Below are 19,117 nucleotides of genomic sequence, written 5' to 3'. Positions count from 1 at the left end.
CGGACTTTATGATTGTATGCAGAAGATCCTAGGTTTCGTCAATGCATTCCCTATTTGTTTCATCTACTGTATGAAAGTGATCTGTCTGGACTGTCTTATGTCGTGAACCACATCCTGAAAAATGGTGTACGGCTGCAAAATATCTCGGCAAGGGAGTTTATGGATAAAGTCAATGTGCAAGACAGTATTTTGGATTTTCACCTGATTAATCTCATGGCATGTCAGCGTGGTACTAATGAGTATTGGTACTGTTGTCATGGTGACTTAAAATGTATGCTGAGGAACTTAGGAACTCCCACATGGTTCCTCACTCTCAGCTGTGCCGAGTATGGCTGGGAAGACTTACTTGAATTTCTACGAGAGGCAAATGGAAACATTGAAAATATCGAATTCAAGACACCCGGAGAACTGTGCTCTTTGGATCCAGTCAATGTATGCAGGTACTTCAATCATAGATTTGAAGCTATGAGGTCTTTCATTACGAACAAGAAAAATCCACCTCTTGGAGAGGTGTTGGATTTCTTCTGGAGAAAGGAGTATCAAGCAAGAGGTGCTCCTCATATACATATGCTGCTATGGATCAAAGATGCACCCAAATTTGGAACAGATCCGGATGACTTAGTGATGAGTTTCATAGAACAGTATTCTACATGTGCTGTTCCAAAGACAAAGGAAGACAAAAGTTTAAGAGAACAAGTTTTACGCTTTCAAAACCATCGTTGTGGAAAGTACTGTCGTCGTAAATTCAGAAACAAGAACAAGTTCTATACAAAATGTCGTTTTGAGTTTCCACTATCAGTGATATCTGAAGGAAGAGTGAACAATTTGATGTCTTCTCTGCGACATAATGTGATGAGGAAATCACCCAAAAATACATACAATTTAAGAAGAAACGAAGAGTCCAAGTACATCAATGACTACAACCCAGTGAATTTGTGCATGTGGAATGCTAACATGGATATACAGTTTGTGGCTGACAACTGTATGGCTGTAGCTCGGTATGTGACCTCTTATATCACAAAAAAAGAAAAGACAGAACTGAAGGATATGTGGGATGACATTTCACATGAAAAGAGCCTCAGTAAGAAGTTGTACAGTTTTAGTCTAAAGATGTTGTCTCATCGAGAAATCTGAGCATACGAATGTTCTGATCGGTTATCTTCAGCAAGTCTCTATGCCAAATCTAGGAGTATAATTTGGGTGAGTCTTGGTCTTGCTGCAACACGTAATCGAGTTCTGAAACCTGTACGGGAAATTGAGTATTTGGCGGAGAAGGAGCCAAACAGTACAGATATTTTGAAGACCAACATGTTGGATACATATTATCCAAATAGAAGCAGTCACCTCGAGAATGTTTGTCTGTATGAGGTTCTACAAAATTACATATTCAAGAGGAACATCAAAGAAGATATTGTTAAAGGAGTGTATGCTGTAATTGGAAGTGAGGGATGTCTGGTCAAGCAAAGAAAATGCCAATTGGTAAATCATCGAAAATTGAGTTGCGAATCTCCTGAAAGAAAAGAGTTTTTCTATTTAGCTCTTTTGCAACTTTTCAAGCCATGGCGTGCAGAAGAGGAACTGCTTGGATATTTCCTCTGTTATGAAGATTCTTTCAATGCAGCCAAGGAGTCCATAGAATGTCCTGTTTTTCCAAAATATCTAGGAATGTTGAATGCAGAAATCGAGCAGGAAGCAACAATTGCAGCCGAGATTGCTAGAGACAGTTTTCAGGACAGTCAGAGTTCCACTACATTGAGTCAGGATCCACTAGGAGGTCCAGTTATCGAAAATGAAGCTGCCACTGCCATGATTGAAGTGGAAAGAGCCATGGCACATGCTCAGGAGGATGCGGTTAACTTAGAAGATTTGGAAAGACAACTCAACGTTGAGCAGAGGAAAATATATGACGAAGTTATCAACCAAATTGATCATGGATTAAGTCATGAGAAGAAAGAGTGCTCATGTACGTCGTTGAAGCCTGTCCGACTGTACGTGAGTGGAGAAGCAGGAACTGGAAAAAGTTTCCTCATTAAAGCAATTTCATGTTATTTGCAGAAAAGGACTGAGTCATCGCTGTCTTGTGTTGTCACTGCTCCAACTGGACTGGCAGCACATAACATTAAAGGTATTACTTTGCATGGTCTACTGATGCTGCCAGTGAAGCATGATAACAAATTACAATACCACAAGTTATCTGGAGATGCTTGTTGTGAAGTTTCAAGAGTCCTAAAGAAGATGAAACTTCTTATAATTGACGAAGTAAGCATGGTTTCCAATGTCATGCTTGCCTTTGTGCATTTGAGAATGCAAGAAGTTCTTAAAACAGAGTATGATGTGTTATTTGGTGGCAAACACATCATTGTTTTCGGTGATCTTCTGCAGCTGACACCAGTGAAAGGACAACCAGTGTTTAAACTACTTACGCATGAAGATACCAGGAAGTGCCTAGGGAGCATTGGCAATGTTAATATATGGTTAAACTTCAATTATGCTGAACTGCGTGAAAATATGCGACAGGCGAAGGCTGAAGATTATAAGAATATTCTCCAAGATGTTAGAATCGGAAAAGTGACCGAGCATGGGAAGGAAGCTTTACATGCACGATTATTGTCAAATTTGTATCCAGATGAAGATGTTCTGCCAGAGAATATTTTTCAGAAAATTACTGAGAAGAAATCTGGGATATGTTTTATGCCAACTCTGCAAGAATGTTCCATCTTCAACAACAAAATGTTGATTTTAGAAAACCAAGACACAGTGAAACTGGAAGCTATTGACAGAATTGAGCATATGGGAGCAACAATTATTTTGTCTGAAAATTTGAAATCTAAATTGGATTCTTTAGAGAAGACTATATCTAAGACTGCTGGTTTTGAAAAGACTCTGAATGTGTGCTTAAATTGCCGTATTATTTTGAGAAGGAATTTAAATGTTGAAAGAGGTCTGGTAAATGGATCAATGGGTAATGTTGTTGATTTTTAGAAATACAGAAATAGAGATGGAATTGAATTTATAAAAATTACATTTGATGGCATTGAGGATGTACAGCAAATTGGTCGTTGCTCTGCTAGGTTTTTGCTTGTTAAAGACTTATATGTTCGCCGTAAGCAGTTTCCTGTTTGCTTGGCATATGCGGTGACAATCCATAAATCGCAAGGTTTAAGTGTAGACAGTGCTTTGGTGAATATTGGCAGTTCTGTGTTCATGGAGGGTATGGCTTATGTGGCATTATCACGAGTCAGAACTTTATCTGGATTGTACTTGATTGAGTGTGATGAGACAAACATTTGTGCAGATCTAGATTGTGTTAAGGAATACAATAGGTTAAGAAGAGAGTATGTGCCACATTTGCCTCAATATCCTTTGTTTGAAAAACGTGTGGTAGGCCGGAAACGAAGAAATGTAACCAATAGTAGGGAGGTTGTAGCAAAAACACGAAAAGTCGATGAACCCGAAATTGTAAGCAGAAAGAAAATGGATGCTTTTCAAGATGTTGTTGGTTTTCAATTTGAAAATAGTTCTGGTGTCAACTGCTATGCTAATGTAGTGGCTAATGTTGTCTTCTCTAGAAACATTAAAAGAACAGAGTGTGGTCAATTCGGATCAAACATTTTGCTGTTTGTTAAATTCTGTGTTAGAGAAATGTAGCACTGATAGAAGAAAAATAGAAAGTGTGTCTGAAATTCGAAATCTCTTAGACAAATGTTCAGGTCAAACGCGATTCTCTCAAAATATTCAGCAGGATTGTCAGGAGTTTTTAATGTATATGCTTGATGTATTGCAAGATGAAGGTGTAGATGTAGATTATCTGTTTGGCCTTTCTTATCAATGGCAGCATGACTGCGAGAACTGTAGGCTATCAAGTACTACTAGTGTAGACTCAGAAAGATTTATATATTTAACTTTGCCTGACAGTAAATCAGTATCCTTTAATAAGCTAGTAAAAGCAGCCGATCAAAACATGGAGTGTAGCCAATGTAAGTCTGCAATGCTGTCCACATTATTTATACAAAGTTATGGCCAGTATGTCATTTTAATGTTCCAACGATGTAGGTCTGATGGAACTATATTGACAACTTTAATTAAAAATGTTGTGGCTTCGCAGTTGTCAATATCAGGAAGGACTTTTGTAACTGCAGCAATTATATATCATGATGGTCCTTCAACAACTTCAGGACATTACACAGCTTATTTAAAATCTGGAAACGGCAGGTCATTCTGCAATGATTCTGTTTTAACTTTCAAAAAACGTTTACCGTTTGACTTAAAAAATTCTTACCTAGTGTTTTTACAACCAAGATTTTAGGGAAGGAAAGTGGCCTATGAAGATTGGAGCAGTTGATAAATTTTAGTGTGCTGTTTTAAATTGCTTTGTGAATTAGAGTGATCATAATAAATAAAAATGTAAAGTAGTCATAGAGATACATAACTGGTCTATAATGATTCAAAGAGTTGATATGATGAGTTGATATGATTTACTCTGTTGTTTTAAATTGCTTTGTTAGTAACTGAGATCAAGAGAATGAAAAAATTGGAAAAGTCATAGAGGTAGTGTAAGTGTGCCTCATAGTAAGTGGTATCAATGTTATAGGAAATGTGAAACATGAGTAAACTAGAAGGGGAGATATTATTAGTACAAGATTGTGAAAGGGATTTTGGACGTTTTCTTTCTGAAAGTCGGGGGAAAAAAAATGACGGGATTTGCTTTGAGGAATTCGAAGAGATTAAAATGGCTCTTGCACGATTTGGCCTTGAGGAGAAGTGCGGTAGAGAGCGAATAGTCATTTATTGTTTCTAACATATTACTCAAAAAGAAAGAGATTTTCTTTCAGTAAGTGGCGGGCACGGATTTTTTAGAGTACAACAGAGTATAAGCTGTTCATCGCATATCATTCGACGTCATGGAAACTAAGTGTACTTTTGATGAGTTCTGATTTCTGATTTGTTATATTATATGGGTTTTTTAAACACAATCATTTTGATTGTGTTTTTTTTCCCCGCTGTTATATGATGAATACCTTCAACTCACTGTTTTTAGTGAAATTTGATATATTCTGAGAACAGCAAAAATAAACCATTTAACATGTATAATTAATTCTATATTTTGTATTGTGATTTTTAATTTGTACTCATCTTGTCTCATGCTCACTTGTCTTTTACTACCTTATATCAATTCTCTTTACATACTCACATTGCCTTTTGTTTTATTCTCTTTCACCCTTGTTCTCTAACTCCACTTATCTTTCAACCTTTGTTTCCTTATTCCAACTCTGCTTTTTTCTTTTCTCTCATGCACCATTTTCTAGCTTTTAGACCCTCTGCTTCGCTTCTCGTTTCCATTTTTTGTCCCTTTTGTTTTCGAAATTAAATAATATTGGGTTCTCCTTTTTTGTTCCAATCAGTTAGTATAACTCACCTTATCTTTCTTTGTTGCTTCACTCAGTCTGTATCTGACACTCTTTCCTTCACTTTCTCTGTCCCTTCTCTCCCTCACTCTCTTTTCCTTATTCACACTTTCCTTATTTAGTTTACCTTACTCACATTCTTTTAGTATCTTACACATCTTTAGTTTATTTTTCTCTTCTATCCTTCTTTTCTGTCACTGAATCTATCCTCTTTTTTATTCACTTAGTAATTTACTCTATTTCTATTTCTTTTTGACTCTGTCTGTCTTTCAACGTTACTTTATTTTCCTTTCTGAATGTTTATCTCTAACTTTATTTCTTTGTAAAATAGAATGATTTTCAACCTTATGCCTTGTCTTTTCTATTTTTTAAATACATGTTTTAATATTTTTCAAATTTTTGTTCTTTCTTTCACAGATTGAAAGTAAAAAAATTATAAGTAATGGAGTTAACAACAACTATAAAGTAAGTATTTAGTACTTTTTCCCTTACATCTCTATCACATTCAACTTCTATTACTTCCACTGCTTTATTTCCTTAACCCTCATTTTCCTTCCTTTGCTTTTTCCCTCTTTCCTTTTCAATTACTTACTTACTCCACTCCTTCCACTCCTTTTGTCAGTCCCTCTGTTCTCACAGTTCCTCACTCCTTTTCACTCAGTCCGTCTCTCTAACACAAACTGTCACTGTCTCTTCACTCTTTTACTAGTTGTTCTTTATGCTTTCTCTCTGTAGTTCAAGCACACTATCTTATTTACATTTTTTTGCTGCTTCAATTATTCTTTTTCTATCACTTCTTCTTTCTGTTTTTTCTCTCTGTCATTCCACATGTTTTAATCTTATTCACTATCATACACCTTGTTTTAATCCTATTTACTTTCACTCACTGTTTTTTAACACCTTCCCTCAGGGTTGTTGTTTTAGTCCGGTTCTATCCCTACCTCTCACTCCACATCCTTTACTCTCTTTCTTTTTAATTTGAAGATTCATTCACATCCTCCAAGTAACTCTTGTTTATTATTCTTCTACACTCTTTTTTTCTTTCACTTCCTTTTCTATTTTCTTTTTCTCAATTTTTCCCTCTTACAACTTTTCTTTGTATAATTATCTATTATACAGTATCTCTGTGTTACTCCCTCTAGCTGTCTTTCTTTTAACATTATTCTCTCTGTCTCCTTCCCTTATTTTTTTTTTCATTTTTTTTTGGTTCGCTTCCGGTTCGCGTACCGGCGCGCGAACCAGGAAGCGAATCTAAAAAAAAAGAGATTGCCAGGGTGCTAAACATTTTAGCAATTTTTTATAAATGGGAGGTAGTTCTGAAAAGAACTTTTTTTATTGTTTTTGTTGTTTTATATTTTTTTTATTATTTTTCTGAACATTTTTTTTTGTATTTTTTGAACAATTTAAAAAAAAAATTGTTTTTTTTTGAGGGGGAACAACGAAAAACAGGCATTAGAAATGGCTCAACAGGAGCAAAAAAAAATCACTTTTTGGGGCGTTTTGAGCACTTGTGATTTTCATATGCTCTGTTCATTAAATTCACACTCATCTCCCCGTAACAAAGTAGTCCCCCACAATAAATACACACTAGCTTGATGTGTGCAAAATTGCTCTGGATACTGGGGAGCGTCTCCCTCGCCTCTGGTCCCGAAAGACTTTCCTGTGTTGAGGTGGTGGCCACAGGAGTTGGTGGGTTTTCACGGAGGTGACGCACCTCAGCCACGCTGTAATTTATTGGATGCCACCTTTGCATGTGGCGATGCATAGTATAGTTCCTGTAACTATATTTTTTATCTGTGCCTCGGGACAGAACTCCTTTACAGATCAGGCATGTCACATGATGGGCATTGACCTTTTTTGGCTTTGAGGGAATGTAAAAAATTGCCAAATGAAATTGTCCTTGTGGTGGGATTTCCGGGGCAGTTCAGGCAAGAATACTCTGTCATGTACCTCCTCTTCCTCTTCTTCCTCCTCTTCCTCAGGGTTGGGAAGGAACTGGGTAGGTGGTCCTTCCTTCCTAGGAGGTGGTGGTGGTGGTGGGGGTCCACCAGCTGCAGCTACTATTGAAGCCATCTCTTAATAATGAAAATAGGTCTTCCTCTCACAAAGTTGAAAGTCAGAGTGAGAAAAAAGGTGGGGGCTTTCATCATTTGGGAAAAAAATGTTCTAAACCAATGAAAAGTGTTATTTTTAGGTCACATGACTTAGCCTTACATCATTAGGAAACCAAAAGTGAAATGAACCAATGAAAAGTTTTATTAACAAGTCACATGACCTGTTACGCTCACGTTACGCATCCCGCTACGCACCCGGAGCGCTTCCGGGGTGCTGCACTTCGTGCCTCGGTTCGCGCTCCGGAGCACTTCCGGGTGCGCTAACGCGGCGTGTCATAAGACGCATTACGCGGCATCCGCGATACGTCGCGCTTACGCGACGCGTCACGATGTTGTTTTCTAACGCGGCAGTTGCGCTAACGGAAAGTTTACCGGTTCGCGGACCGGGTCGCGTCACCAAATTGAGCTAACGGGAAGCTACCTGGTGCGCGGACCGGAAGCAAAACAAAAAAAATAATTAAAAAATATATATATACATAAAAAAATTATATTAAAAACATATAAAATATATTTTTCGATTAAACGAAGAATACATTTTACAGCTTTTGATGTTTGCTATTAAAAAACCATTGAAATTCACTGAAAAAACCATAGGTTATAGACCATATATAGTTAGGAATTAGCATTTACAAAACCTTGAAAATTCACTGAAAAAACCATAGGTTATAGACCATATATAGTTAGGAATTAGCATTTACAAAACCTTATTTTACTATATATCGCGCACCCGCAATCCACTGCTGATGATGTCACACATTACATCATTCATGACATGGTCAGTGACATCACTAATGACATCACTGATGACAACTTAAATGACATCACTGACAACATCACTGATGACATCATTCATGTGATAATACGATGAACCTCTTCAGACTCTAATATAACCTTAGATACACTCAGCGTAAACAGACACTCACAAATTGTCACTCATCCATGGAGTTACTCATACACCTAGTCAGTCATGCAAAGAATCAATCACACCTCCATTTCCTCAACAATACAGTTATACACACCTTACTTATTCAAACATATTCTAACATATATTTACTCTCTTATACAATCACTGATACAAGTTGTCAATGATCCATGCAGCCACTCACACATTCACTGGCTCTTATACACAGTAATTTATATATGTCAACTCTCACATGTACTGTGTTTTACAAATATACTTACTTTGACATGTAGCACTGAGATATCCATTCACTCACCAATACACTCATGCACACAGTCAACCACCCATACAGCTGTTTCCACATGCAGTTTTGAACCCATACATCTAGTGAATCAACTGTTCACACATCTATGCACAGAGTCACACGCCTCCCAGCCACCCCCACACACACACTCACTCTCCCATACAAATACTTGGGCAACCAATCAATAACCCATATAGTTACTCATATAGCTACTGATCAACACATGCAGCAGTTTACAGAACAACAGATATAATGATGCACAAATTAAAACAGTTTAGTCACTAACCCATGCACTCAGTGAGACACATTTAATCACTCTCTCATACAGTCAGTCATGCACCTACTAAATCCTTCATCCACACACTTATACATCCACTCATTATTCAATATGTAAAACATATTTTAACTTTACAGAAACATACAGTCACTGGATGATGTCATCAGTGATGTCATCAGTGATGTCACTGATCATGTCATGAATGATGTAATATGTGACATCATCAGCAGTGGATTGCGGGTGCGCAATATATAGTTAGTGCAACTAACTATATATGCGAATTTCAATGGTTTTGTGTGAGTAAAATAAGGTTTTGTAAATGCTAATTCCTAACTATATATGGTCTATAACCTATGGCTTTTACAGTGAATTTTCAAGGTTTTGTAAATGCTAATTCCTAACTATATATGGTCTATAACCTATGGTTTTTTCAGTGAATATATATATATATATATATACATTTTTAGGTATAGGCAAGTGTATTTTAATTGATACATTAGTCAAGTGTAATGAATCATTTCAAATAATCATCTTTTGGTAAGTGTGGCCTACTACCACATTTTACATACCTGCAACTTATACTTATTCATTTATATTCATTTTTAATTTTAGGAAAGATAAATCACTATTGTTATAAAAAACATTTATAGAGAATGTCAACTTTCTAATTGATTGCACATAAGTGTTGCACCAACTTTTCAATGTCAATTGAGAATTACAATGAGAGCATAACAGGATAATTTCTTAATCCATTACACAGCCCTGTTCATAATACAAATCCACACAATTATAAAAGAAGCTCAATAATGCATCAATGTTTAGTCAATCATATATTAATTTCTTATTAATTGCGTGATTGCAGAAAATAACTGTTATGAGTTTTTATTTCAACGTGGTTTAAACCTTATGCAGCTTCTTCAACTGTTAGGCATGTGAGACACACCGTATATGATTTTTTTTCTATTTCTACAATCTAAGCACTCTTTTACAGTGCTTGTACTATGCGTGTTCTCATTGATTAGTGATGTTTCCATCACGTGTGCATGGTGAACATGAAGTTATATGTATGATTCGTTCTCATAATCGTTTTTTGTGTTGTGCAAAGAACAACCAGCTTTTAAGCGGGATCAATGGCTTGGTCGAGGGTTTACCTGTAGAGGAACAAGTTAATCTATTGGTCTGGTGGGTATGGATGATTGTTTCATGCAAACTTTCATAGTTGCTACCTCCTGGTCAGTGGGTCCAGAAAGCCTGCTGAGTGAGTCTCACACTGCCCACACATACAAATACAGGCTCAGTGCCATTGAAACTTCATTTACCCAATGCTCCTGAAGCAGCAGGGCAAAACATATCTATGCACAACCATGGCCCTCCGGAAAGCAGGGTAAGATTCACACTCAAAGAGGGATAGATTCAGGTACTTCTCTCTCGTCAGTCCTTGTGGCTCACATTCACTCATCTAAAGTAAGTGCCAGTCCTTAATTTGAGCTGGTGGTTACAGTTGGGGCCCACGGGCACTCATTTTTGGGGACTGGAACTTACTTTTCCCCGTGAGGCTTTAACTCAGAGCAAGAGAAAGAAAAACACTAAAGTAATGGGAAGAAAAGGACAGAAAAAGCAGCACAAACCGAGAAAGCAGCAATGAAGAAAACCTTCAAAACTGAAACTAAAGGGCAGGAGCTGCACATTTGTTTGAGTTTTTCATATAGCACGAACTTGGCCGAATGGTATTACAGTGCTTTACATAAACATCAGATTACATTATACAAGGTCAATTCTTTTATAGGCACGAGGACATTAAGTGTTTTGACCTGAATTACAGGATGTTGAGCTGATGCTGGACTCAAACCTAGTTCCCCAGTTCCAAAGTGGGCACTTCTGCTCATTAGGCCACATCTCCTCCCATGGTCGGGGAAGAAATAGGCATGAGGAGAAATCAAAATCACACAGCCTTGTCTTCGACAATCGTGGCATTCATTACCACCAGCTGCAGGGTTCTGTGAAAAACTTTTGACACTGGCACTTACTATTTTACAAATTAAACACTGAAAAGTGTTCTACGGCACAATAAATAGTGTGTACATAACGAGTGCATACGAGTTGCTGGCGGCCAGTTACCTGCACTTGCTGCGTTCATCCCTCACTCTGCATTCACACCCACATACACAATGTAGGGAAGATAGCCCTTCTTACTGAAAAGAGATCTATTTGAATGTTTGATTACCTCTGAGACAAACAAAGAAGAAATGGCTGCTGCTAGCAAAACGATCCCTGAGTTCCCTAAATTTACAAACCTAGAATAATGTGGAAAGTGGGGGATTTACCATTATTGTTCCTTAACATCCAATGTCTGCTAAATATTGTATTTCAGGTTACACTCTTTAATAATAGCTAAGTAGTCCAACATAAACAGGAGCTTCATGAATCTATGAGTTGTTAAAACACAAATAAAGTACACACTTACTTATGTTTTCGTGGTCCCCTTCTACCTCTGAAGGATTTCTTGGTACTTCGTTGTAGGTGCAAACAGCGAGCCTCAACGTCAGGACCATCCAGGTTTGCCACTTGTTTTTCAAGATATTTCTACAACAAAGAAAGAATAAACCTCACTTGGTAGATATTTCCTGCAGAATTTACCAAGCTAGGTCGTAATCATAGGCACTGGTAGGTTTGGGGGAGTGCTGCAGCAACCCCTAAATAACAATGCTGACGTTCAGAAGGTGCATAAGTAATTAAAGATGCCTTAAAACGTTGCTTTTATCTTTTCACATTTCTGTGCATTCAAAGACAGAGGTAAGAAGTTAAGCTATGTCTTCTAACAAATTACTTATTGTTCTTTTAACCGGGAGATGGGTGTTTACTTTTGTTACTCTCACTGCAAAGTCCGTCCACCGCTTTTTCGTCAGTGGCAATCGCACCGATTGCCTGGCGGGCGGAGCAGGCCCCCTAATATGATGGCGGTGCTTAGCAGTCACCATCCACCATATTAGGATGTGTGTGGCCAGGCGCCTTTCCATGGCGGTGATGCCGCCATGGAAAGGCTAGCAGGGATTGGTTTTGGGGGCCTGTTTCAGGCCCCCCCTTCTTGGGGAGGGGGGGGGTCACTGCACTGGGGGGTACCCATGGTACCCCCTACATTTCCATGCACAAGGTGGCAGGCACCGAGTGGTGCCTGCCAGGGTCGGATTGGGATCACAATTTGGCCCGGGCACTGACGAAAAAAGCGGCCCACATTCAAGGGGCGAGGCCTACAATTAAGGGGCGTGGCCCACATTCAAGGGGCGTGCCCTTTCATGAAACAATATTTGGTTACACACGTCATTGTCCTTGAATATTAGATGTAAATACATTAAGAATTTTGACAAGTATGGTAGTGCACTGTCCAGTGACCAGCTGAAAGAGGGCATCAAAGAGCAGAAATTGGATTATAAATTCAAATCTGTTCCGAACAGGGGCCCAAAAATATGTTTGGCCCAGGGCCCCCAAAATCCTTAAGTTGTTTGGCACAGACAAGGAATGAAAGTGAGAGGATACTGTTCTTGCACAGGACACAGGGCCAAGGTGACAATGGCGTCATGCTGAGCAACTAAAAAAACAGCAAGGCCCCTTTCTGTCACAAAATTATTCGAGCCCTCCAGGGAAGGAGCACCTAATAAGCAGTGTAGCCCCGGCTATTACTAACCTACTCAGCCCTCCCCAGACCTTCAGCTCAGGAGCACATGAATAGCAGTGAAGCCCCTACAATTAGTAAATTAATCAGCCCTCCCCAGCCCTCCAGGCCTCAGGGCAATGTCCTGGCAGGGGAGCACAAAACACAGCTGCTGGGTCATCCATGGTAGCCAGGGGGAGGCTGAGGTGAAGAGGGTGCAAGTTGCAAAGATCACCTGGCCCCCACAGCGAGACCCATTCTTCCTCGCCCACTATGCCCTGAATGTGAAGGTCCTCGCCCACTATGCCCTGAATGTGAAGGGCTGTGGGCGAGGTGTTAAAACTAACACTATTTCGGTGCTGCGTGGGCCCCAGGGGGGCCGAGGTGAAAATGGCTCAAAGGCCTGAGCAACACCTGGCCCCCAGGGAGGCCGTTTTTTTTAAAAAAATCACCCCCTCCCCAGCCACCATCAGGGTGATTGCTTTACAGGGCAGGGGGTGAAGGAGAGGCCACAGCGGAGAATCGCTGTACAGCCGCACAGTGAAGCTGCATTTATTTCTCTGTCTCTGTGCCCTCTGTGGGACTTTTTTTTCCTCCCCTTTCCTAGTCCACAGAGAGCACGGAGACAGAGACAGAGAAATTAATGCAGCTTCACTGTGCGGCTCGGAAAGGGGAGAAAAAAACCAGCCCACAGAGGGCACGGGGACACCGGCCCTTTGGCCAATGCCCGAATGCCCGCATTGCCAATCCGCCCCTGGTGCCTGCCACATTGTGCATGGAAGTACACAACATGCGATTTTCAAAACTGCGGCGGTGCTGCAGCTAGCAGCAACGTCCGCAATGTTAATACGCTGGATGCGGCTACCACCGCATCATGATTTGGAGTGCGGGACCCCCGTTATCGCTAGGATGGCGGGCCGCCCGCCATCCTAATGACCCTCAAGGTTACTGCATCGTAAAAGCATGCAGAAAAGAGTAGACTAGATATAAATTGCTCGTTTGAATAACTGAGTTGTGCTTACTAAGATTTCATGGTATTCTTTTAATGTGAAATATTAATGTGAAATGGATAACTAATGTGTGGTGGAAGTTTATTAACCAGTCTTCCTTGGATAATGAGATATACATGAAGAATTAACAGAACTAAATGTAAATTAGATAACGTAGAAATAATGTTAGAGAGTTGCCTTAATACTATTTTTCCTTATGTTAAAGTGTGCACCAACTGAGAGAAAGAAATGGTGCTGCACGTAAATGCTAATTTCAATTTCACTGAAACTTTCAGAGAATGATATTCACATATGTACTAATGAGAATTATTAGAAACCATTTTGTTATCTTATAATTTGAAATGATTTTACATGTTGGTACTTTGGAAATGCAGTAGTACGTTATTGTTACACATGTCATTTACATTGGGACTAACTTGCCTCAAGTATATATATAAAACATTTTGCCTAGGGGGGCTAGGAGCAAAAAGTTTGAAGACCTCTGCTGTAGATTTTTTTTATTCCGCTTTAAATAAGGATCCAGTGCTTCATTTGTGAAAAAAGTGCCAGGCCCTTGTCACATGCCAACTGCAGCTTGCACTACCCATTGCCCCTGCCAGTGCTGCCAATGACAGTACCAACACAAGTACTGTTAGAGCTCTCCCTAGAGGGAGGACTAGGGCTGCGAGCTACTGGGTAATCTGTTGACAAAAACAGCGACAGCCTGTGTTTTTATAGCGTGTTTTTATTGCATTGGTACTTTTAAAACTTGGGGCTTTCTCCTTCAGAATTTTAAAAGGGAATCGATTTGTAGGCACTCTGACACCTCTAAACACACTACCGCTCTGAAACAGCCTCGCCCAGCCGATTCTTACTCCCGGCTCGAGGCGGCGGCGGGCGCCATCTTGGGTGTGGGCAGGGGCAGCGCTCTAGTCGCGCCGGCCTCCCGCCCTCCCAGAATATTTAATTGGGGTGATTTGAACTGCTCGCTGCCTGTTAGAGCTCTCCCTAGAGGGAGGACTAGGGCTGCGAGCTACTGGGTAATCTGTTGACAAAAACAGCGACAGCCTGTGTTTTTATAGCGTGTTTTTATTGCATTGGTACTTTTAAAACTTGGGGCTTTCTCCTTCAGAATTTTAAAAGGGAATCGATTTGTAGGCACTCTGACACCTCTAAACACACTACCGCTCTGAAACAGCCTCGCCCAGCCGATTCTTACTCCCGGCTCGAGGCGGCGGCGGGCGCCATCTTGGGTGTGGGCAGGGGCAGCGCTCTAGTCGCGCCGGCCTCCCGCCCTCCCAGAATATTTAATTGGGGTGATTTGAACTGCTCGCTGCCTGTTAGAGCTCTCCCTAGAGGGAGGACTAGGGCTGCGAGCTACTGGGTAATCTGTTGACAAAAACAGCGACAGCCTGTGTTTTTATAGCGTGTTTTTATTGCATTGGTACTTTTAAAACTTGGGGCTTTCTCCTTCAGAATTTTAAAAGGGAATCGATTTGTAGGCACTCTGACACCTCTAAACACACTACCGCTCTGAAACAGCCTCGCCCAGCCGATTCTTACTCCCGGCTCGAGGCGGCGGCGGGCGCCATCTTGGGTGTGGGCAGGGGCAGCGCTCTAGTCGCGCCGGCCTCCCACCCTCCTCATCTCCCATAAAATGTGCGTAGGATTCAGACGGCGCAGCGGGCTGGCGCAGCGGGCGCGCCGGATGCGCGCCGAAGTCGCGCACAAGTCAAGCCCGTCTGCGCCCGTCCGCGACCGGCCGGGACCAGGGGCCCAGACCCCTGCTCGGCGGGCGTGCGCCAGGCAGACATATACAAGTAAGAGGTTGAGAGACCTATGTCCCGGTCTACCTACTTACTGCCACCACTTGATGGAGCCCTTGGACCTAGGACCATGTCCTCATTGTTCATTCACAGGCAGCTGCTTAGTGCCAGTCGCTCCTGATCCAGATACTATTCTGGCCAAAGGGGGTCTCCTAAACTGTAGATCCATCAGTAAACACACTCTCCAGCTGTGGGATCTCTTATTGGATGAGAACATGCAGATTCTGTTCCTTACTGAGACTTGGTTGGGAGAACACTCCGACCCGGACATACTGGACACCATCCCTCCTGGTTACACCCTCCACAGACTTGATAGGACAATAGGAAGGGGAGGCGGGATCGCCATTATTGTCAAACACCCGTTCGAGTGTATTCTAAAGCCACTAAAGATTGATGATTGCGAAGCTGGTGAATTTAGCATCAAACTGACGCAACATGACACTATCTCTGGCATCCTTATCTATAGGCCCCCTGGGTCTCTGGGAAACTTTCGTAGCAGCCTACTTGAAGGGGCTACTCAGACCGCCATTAAACATAACAAGGTTCTGATATTAGGTGACCTGAATCTACACCTAGAGGACCCTGCACAGAAGGAGGCAGAGGATGTTCGCCTTGTACTACAGGAACTACAGCTGACTTTGCTAAGTACAACAGCCACGCATCAGAAGGGTCACTGTTTAGACCCTATCTTTGCGAGCTGGGATAAAATAAAAGTACTCACCCCCCGTCAGCTCCCTTGGACTGACCACTTTCTGGTCCCTTTTCACTGTTTTTACCAGGCCTCTAGGACTAAAGACAATGGGGACGGTTACTATATGAAACGCAAATGGAGACAATTCTCCAAAGAAAACTTTGTGGGCTCCATCCAGAAAGCTCAACTAATAAGTGCTCTGGATAGTGACCAGGCGAATAAGGAGTTTAACCTACTTGTCACTGCCACCCTGGATGAGCTAGCTCCTATGTGCAAAGGCAAAGTTAAAACTGGTAGACAACGCACTGCCCCATGGTTCACGATTGAACTCCAGCAAACCAAATCTAAATGCAAAAAGCTAGAAAGAACCTGGAGAAGGAATCCGAGTGAGCAAGCAAAAAATAGCTACAGCTCAGCACACCGGAGCTATCAATATGCGGTGCGTAGAGCTAAAGCCAAATATTTTCAGACTCGTATTGAGGACGCCGAGAGCTCCTCACGGGAACTGTTTAAAATATATAAAGAAATATCGTTGGTTTCTAGCTCCAATTCCCCTGTAAATCCTTCCAAGGAGGGATGTAATAAAATCGCTGACTTCTTCTCTAGTAAAGTCAAGAAGATTTATGCTTCCTTTTCCCATACACCAGCTAAGGGCATTGATTTTAGAGCAAACAGCTCATTGACAGTCCCGGACTCCTCACTCCTAACCTTCGAGGTTCCGGCAGCTGACAAGTTATCAACCATTTGTCGGAGCGTCAAGTCCGGCTCCCCCAATGACCCGGCCCCTGCCTGGGTCTTATCTGAGGGTCTGACAGCCTTGGAACCTCACATTAGGCACGTCCTTCAAACCTCCTTTTCCACTCAACAAGTCCCCAGAGAGTGGAAGAAGGCTACTGTACTCCCAATAAGGAAAAAACCCAATGTCAGCATGGAGGTACTAGAAAACCTCAGACCAATCTCCTTATTGCCGTACGTGGCGAAGGTAGCCGAGAAGGTGGTTAATGCTCAGCTCACGGAGCACTTGGAAAAATGTAATCTACTCCACTCCTCACAATCAGGTTTTAGGGCGGGCTACTCTACAGAGACGGCCCTCCTAAGAGCCACTGAGACTCTAAGAGCAGGGGCAGATGCTGGTCACACAATGGCCCTGATCATGCTAGACCTAAGCGCGGCTTTCGACACCGTAGCGCATTCCATCCTGCTACGGTGTCTGAACGAAGCTGGGGTCGCGGGTCCTGCGCTGGGCTGGCTACAATCTTTCCTTACAGAGAGATGTTTCCAGGTTCAGCAGGGGACTTGCCGCTCAAGGGAGATGTCACTAGACCAGGGAGTACCCCAGGGCTCGGCCCTGAGCCCCACTCTTTTTAATTTATACATGGCCTCCCTGGCGAAAGTTGTACACTCTTTTGGGGTGGAACTAGTGTCGTACGCTGACGACACTCAGCTGTTGATCTCCCTTTCTCAGAGCACCTCCAACACCCCAAAAAATTTTAAATCATGTATGCAGGCACTAGCAGAGTGGATGGATGCCCATTGTCTAAAACTCAATGGCTCCAAAACAGAGGTGTTGGTGGTAGGGGGAAAAAGCGAAAAATGGTCGGATGAGTGGTGGCCGTCATGCCTGGGCCCTACCCCCATACCATGTCAGGAGGCTAAGAATCTGGGAATCTGGATGAACCCTTCGCTCTCTTATGAAGGCCACATAAGGCGCCTGGTGGGCAAATGTTTTGGAGTCCTAAAGACCCTAAATAAAACCTTAGACCTCCTGCCTCTATCAGCCAGAAGAACTCTAACGCAGGCACTAGTGACCTCGCGGTTGGATTATGGCAATATTCTGTTCCTTGGGGCAACCGAGGGCAGCATAGGTCGCCTACAAGTCATCCAGAACTCCGCCGCCAAACTGGTGTTAAGAAGACCCAGGAGAGCTAGCTCAAAACTGGCACTGGATGCTCTTCATTGGCTGCCTGTGAAGAAGCGTGTGCTATTTAAGTGCCTCCTTTTTTGCCACCGTATTGTCTGGGACAAGTCACCAGCATATCTGAAGGAGCTAGTCAGCCGTTATGAGCCTACCAGGACCCTCCGCTCAGAAGGTACCGGTCTGCTGACAGTCCCCAGGATTAGGAAGGCGAGGATAGGAGGACGTTCTTTTGCGCTACTTGCAGCCCAAAACTGGAATAAATTATCTCCTGTGCTGCGATTGGAGGACAATGAACTGCGTTTCAGGGCGATGCTCAAAACTCACCTATATTCTGCATAGAGTCTGGCTGTTCTAGGCAGGTTTCTGGTAGCTTAGCGCGGGGACACGCCGTGATGGCGTTACTGAGCGCTCTATAAGCTCTTTATTATTATTATTACTAAGCATCACACTCCTCCAAGTGTGGCAATTCAGACTATTCCAGGCCCCCAAAACTATAAGAATGACTTTGTAGACAGGTATTAAGGTATATTCAGAACTCGAATTATGCAGGAGGGGAGTGCCAAATTATGCGGCATGGTTGACTAAATTATGTGGCAAGAAAAGGCAAATTGTGTGACATAATGCACCACTTTTTGTCATAGTATTACATCATTATTTTCCAATTTTTACACTTGTTAAAATTGTGCTGGCATAGATTTCCCTCGTTAACACAGGCTGAATACCCAAATATTGCAATAAGCACCAGAAAGGATACCAGTTAACCTTTGCAAAGGGGGATCCACTGCACGGCAACACATGTTGCTGTGTTTTAGTTAATTTTGAGCAGTTTGAGCTACTAAAAGTTTTTTTGTTAAAATCTGCAGATTGTGCAGCAGATAATGGACTATGTGGGAAATACACAATTGTTTGAAAATCGTCATAGCCAAACAATCACATAATTCCTGTGGCCCTAGGTATATTGAATTAATAAACAGCTGTTGTTGTACTCCTTTCTAAATTTGACAAACAGCACTGCCATGTGGCAGAGTATCATAAGTGCCGGT

At 41.8% G+C, this 19,117-nt stretch overlaps 1 protein-coding gene across 1 annotated transcript in view; it reads right to left on the bottom strand.

Annotated features, from left to right (window-relative positions):
• The window catches only part of LOC147722358 (uncharacterized), a 700,192-nt gene that overhangs the window by 618,527 nt on the left and 62,548 nt on the right, over nt 1-19,117 (bottom strand). The window contains exon 5 of the mRNA XM_086967301.1: nt 11,466-11,584. Within this exon, the coding sequence (XP_086823427.1) occupies nt 11,466-11,584 (119 nt within the window). The remainder of the gene's footprint in view (nt 1-11,465; nt 11,585-19,117) is intronic.

Source organism: Lissotriton vulgaris, chromosome 4_1 (genome assembly GCF_964263255.1).
Source record: "Lissotriton vulgaris chromosome 4_1, aLisVul1.2, whole genome shotgun sequence".
Classification (NCBI taxonomy): Eukaryota; Metazoa; Chordata; class Amphibia; order Caudata; family Salamandridae; genus Lissotriton; species Lissotriton vulgaris.
Note: the sequence above shows the minus strand (reverse complement) of the source record. Positions and strands in the feature narration are given on the sequence as shown.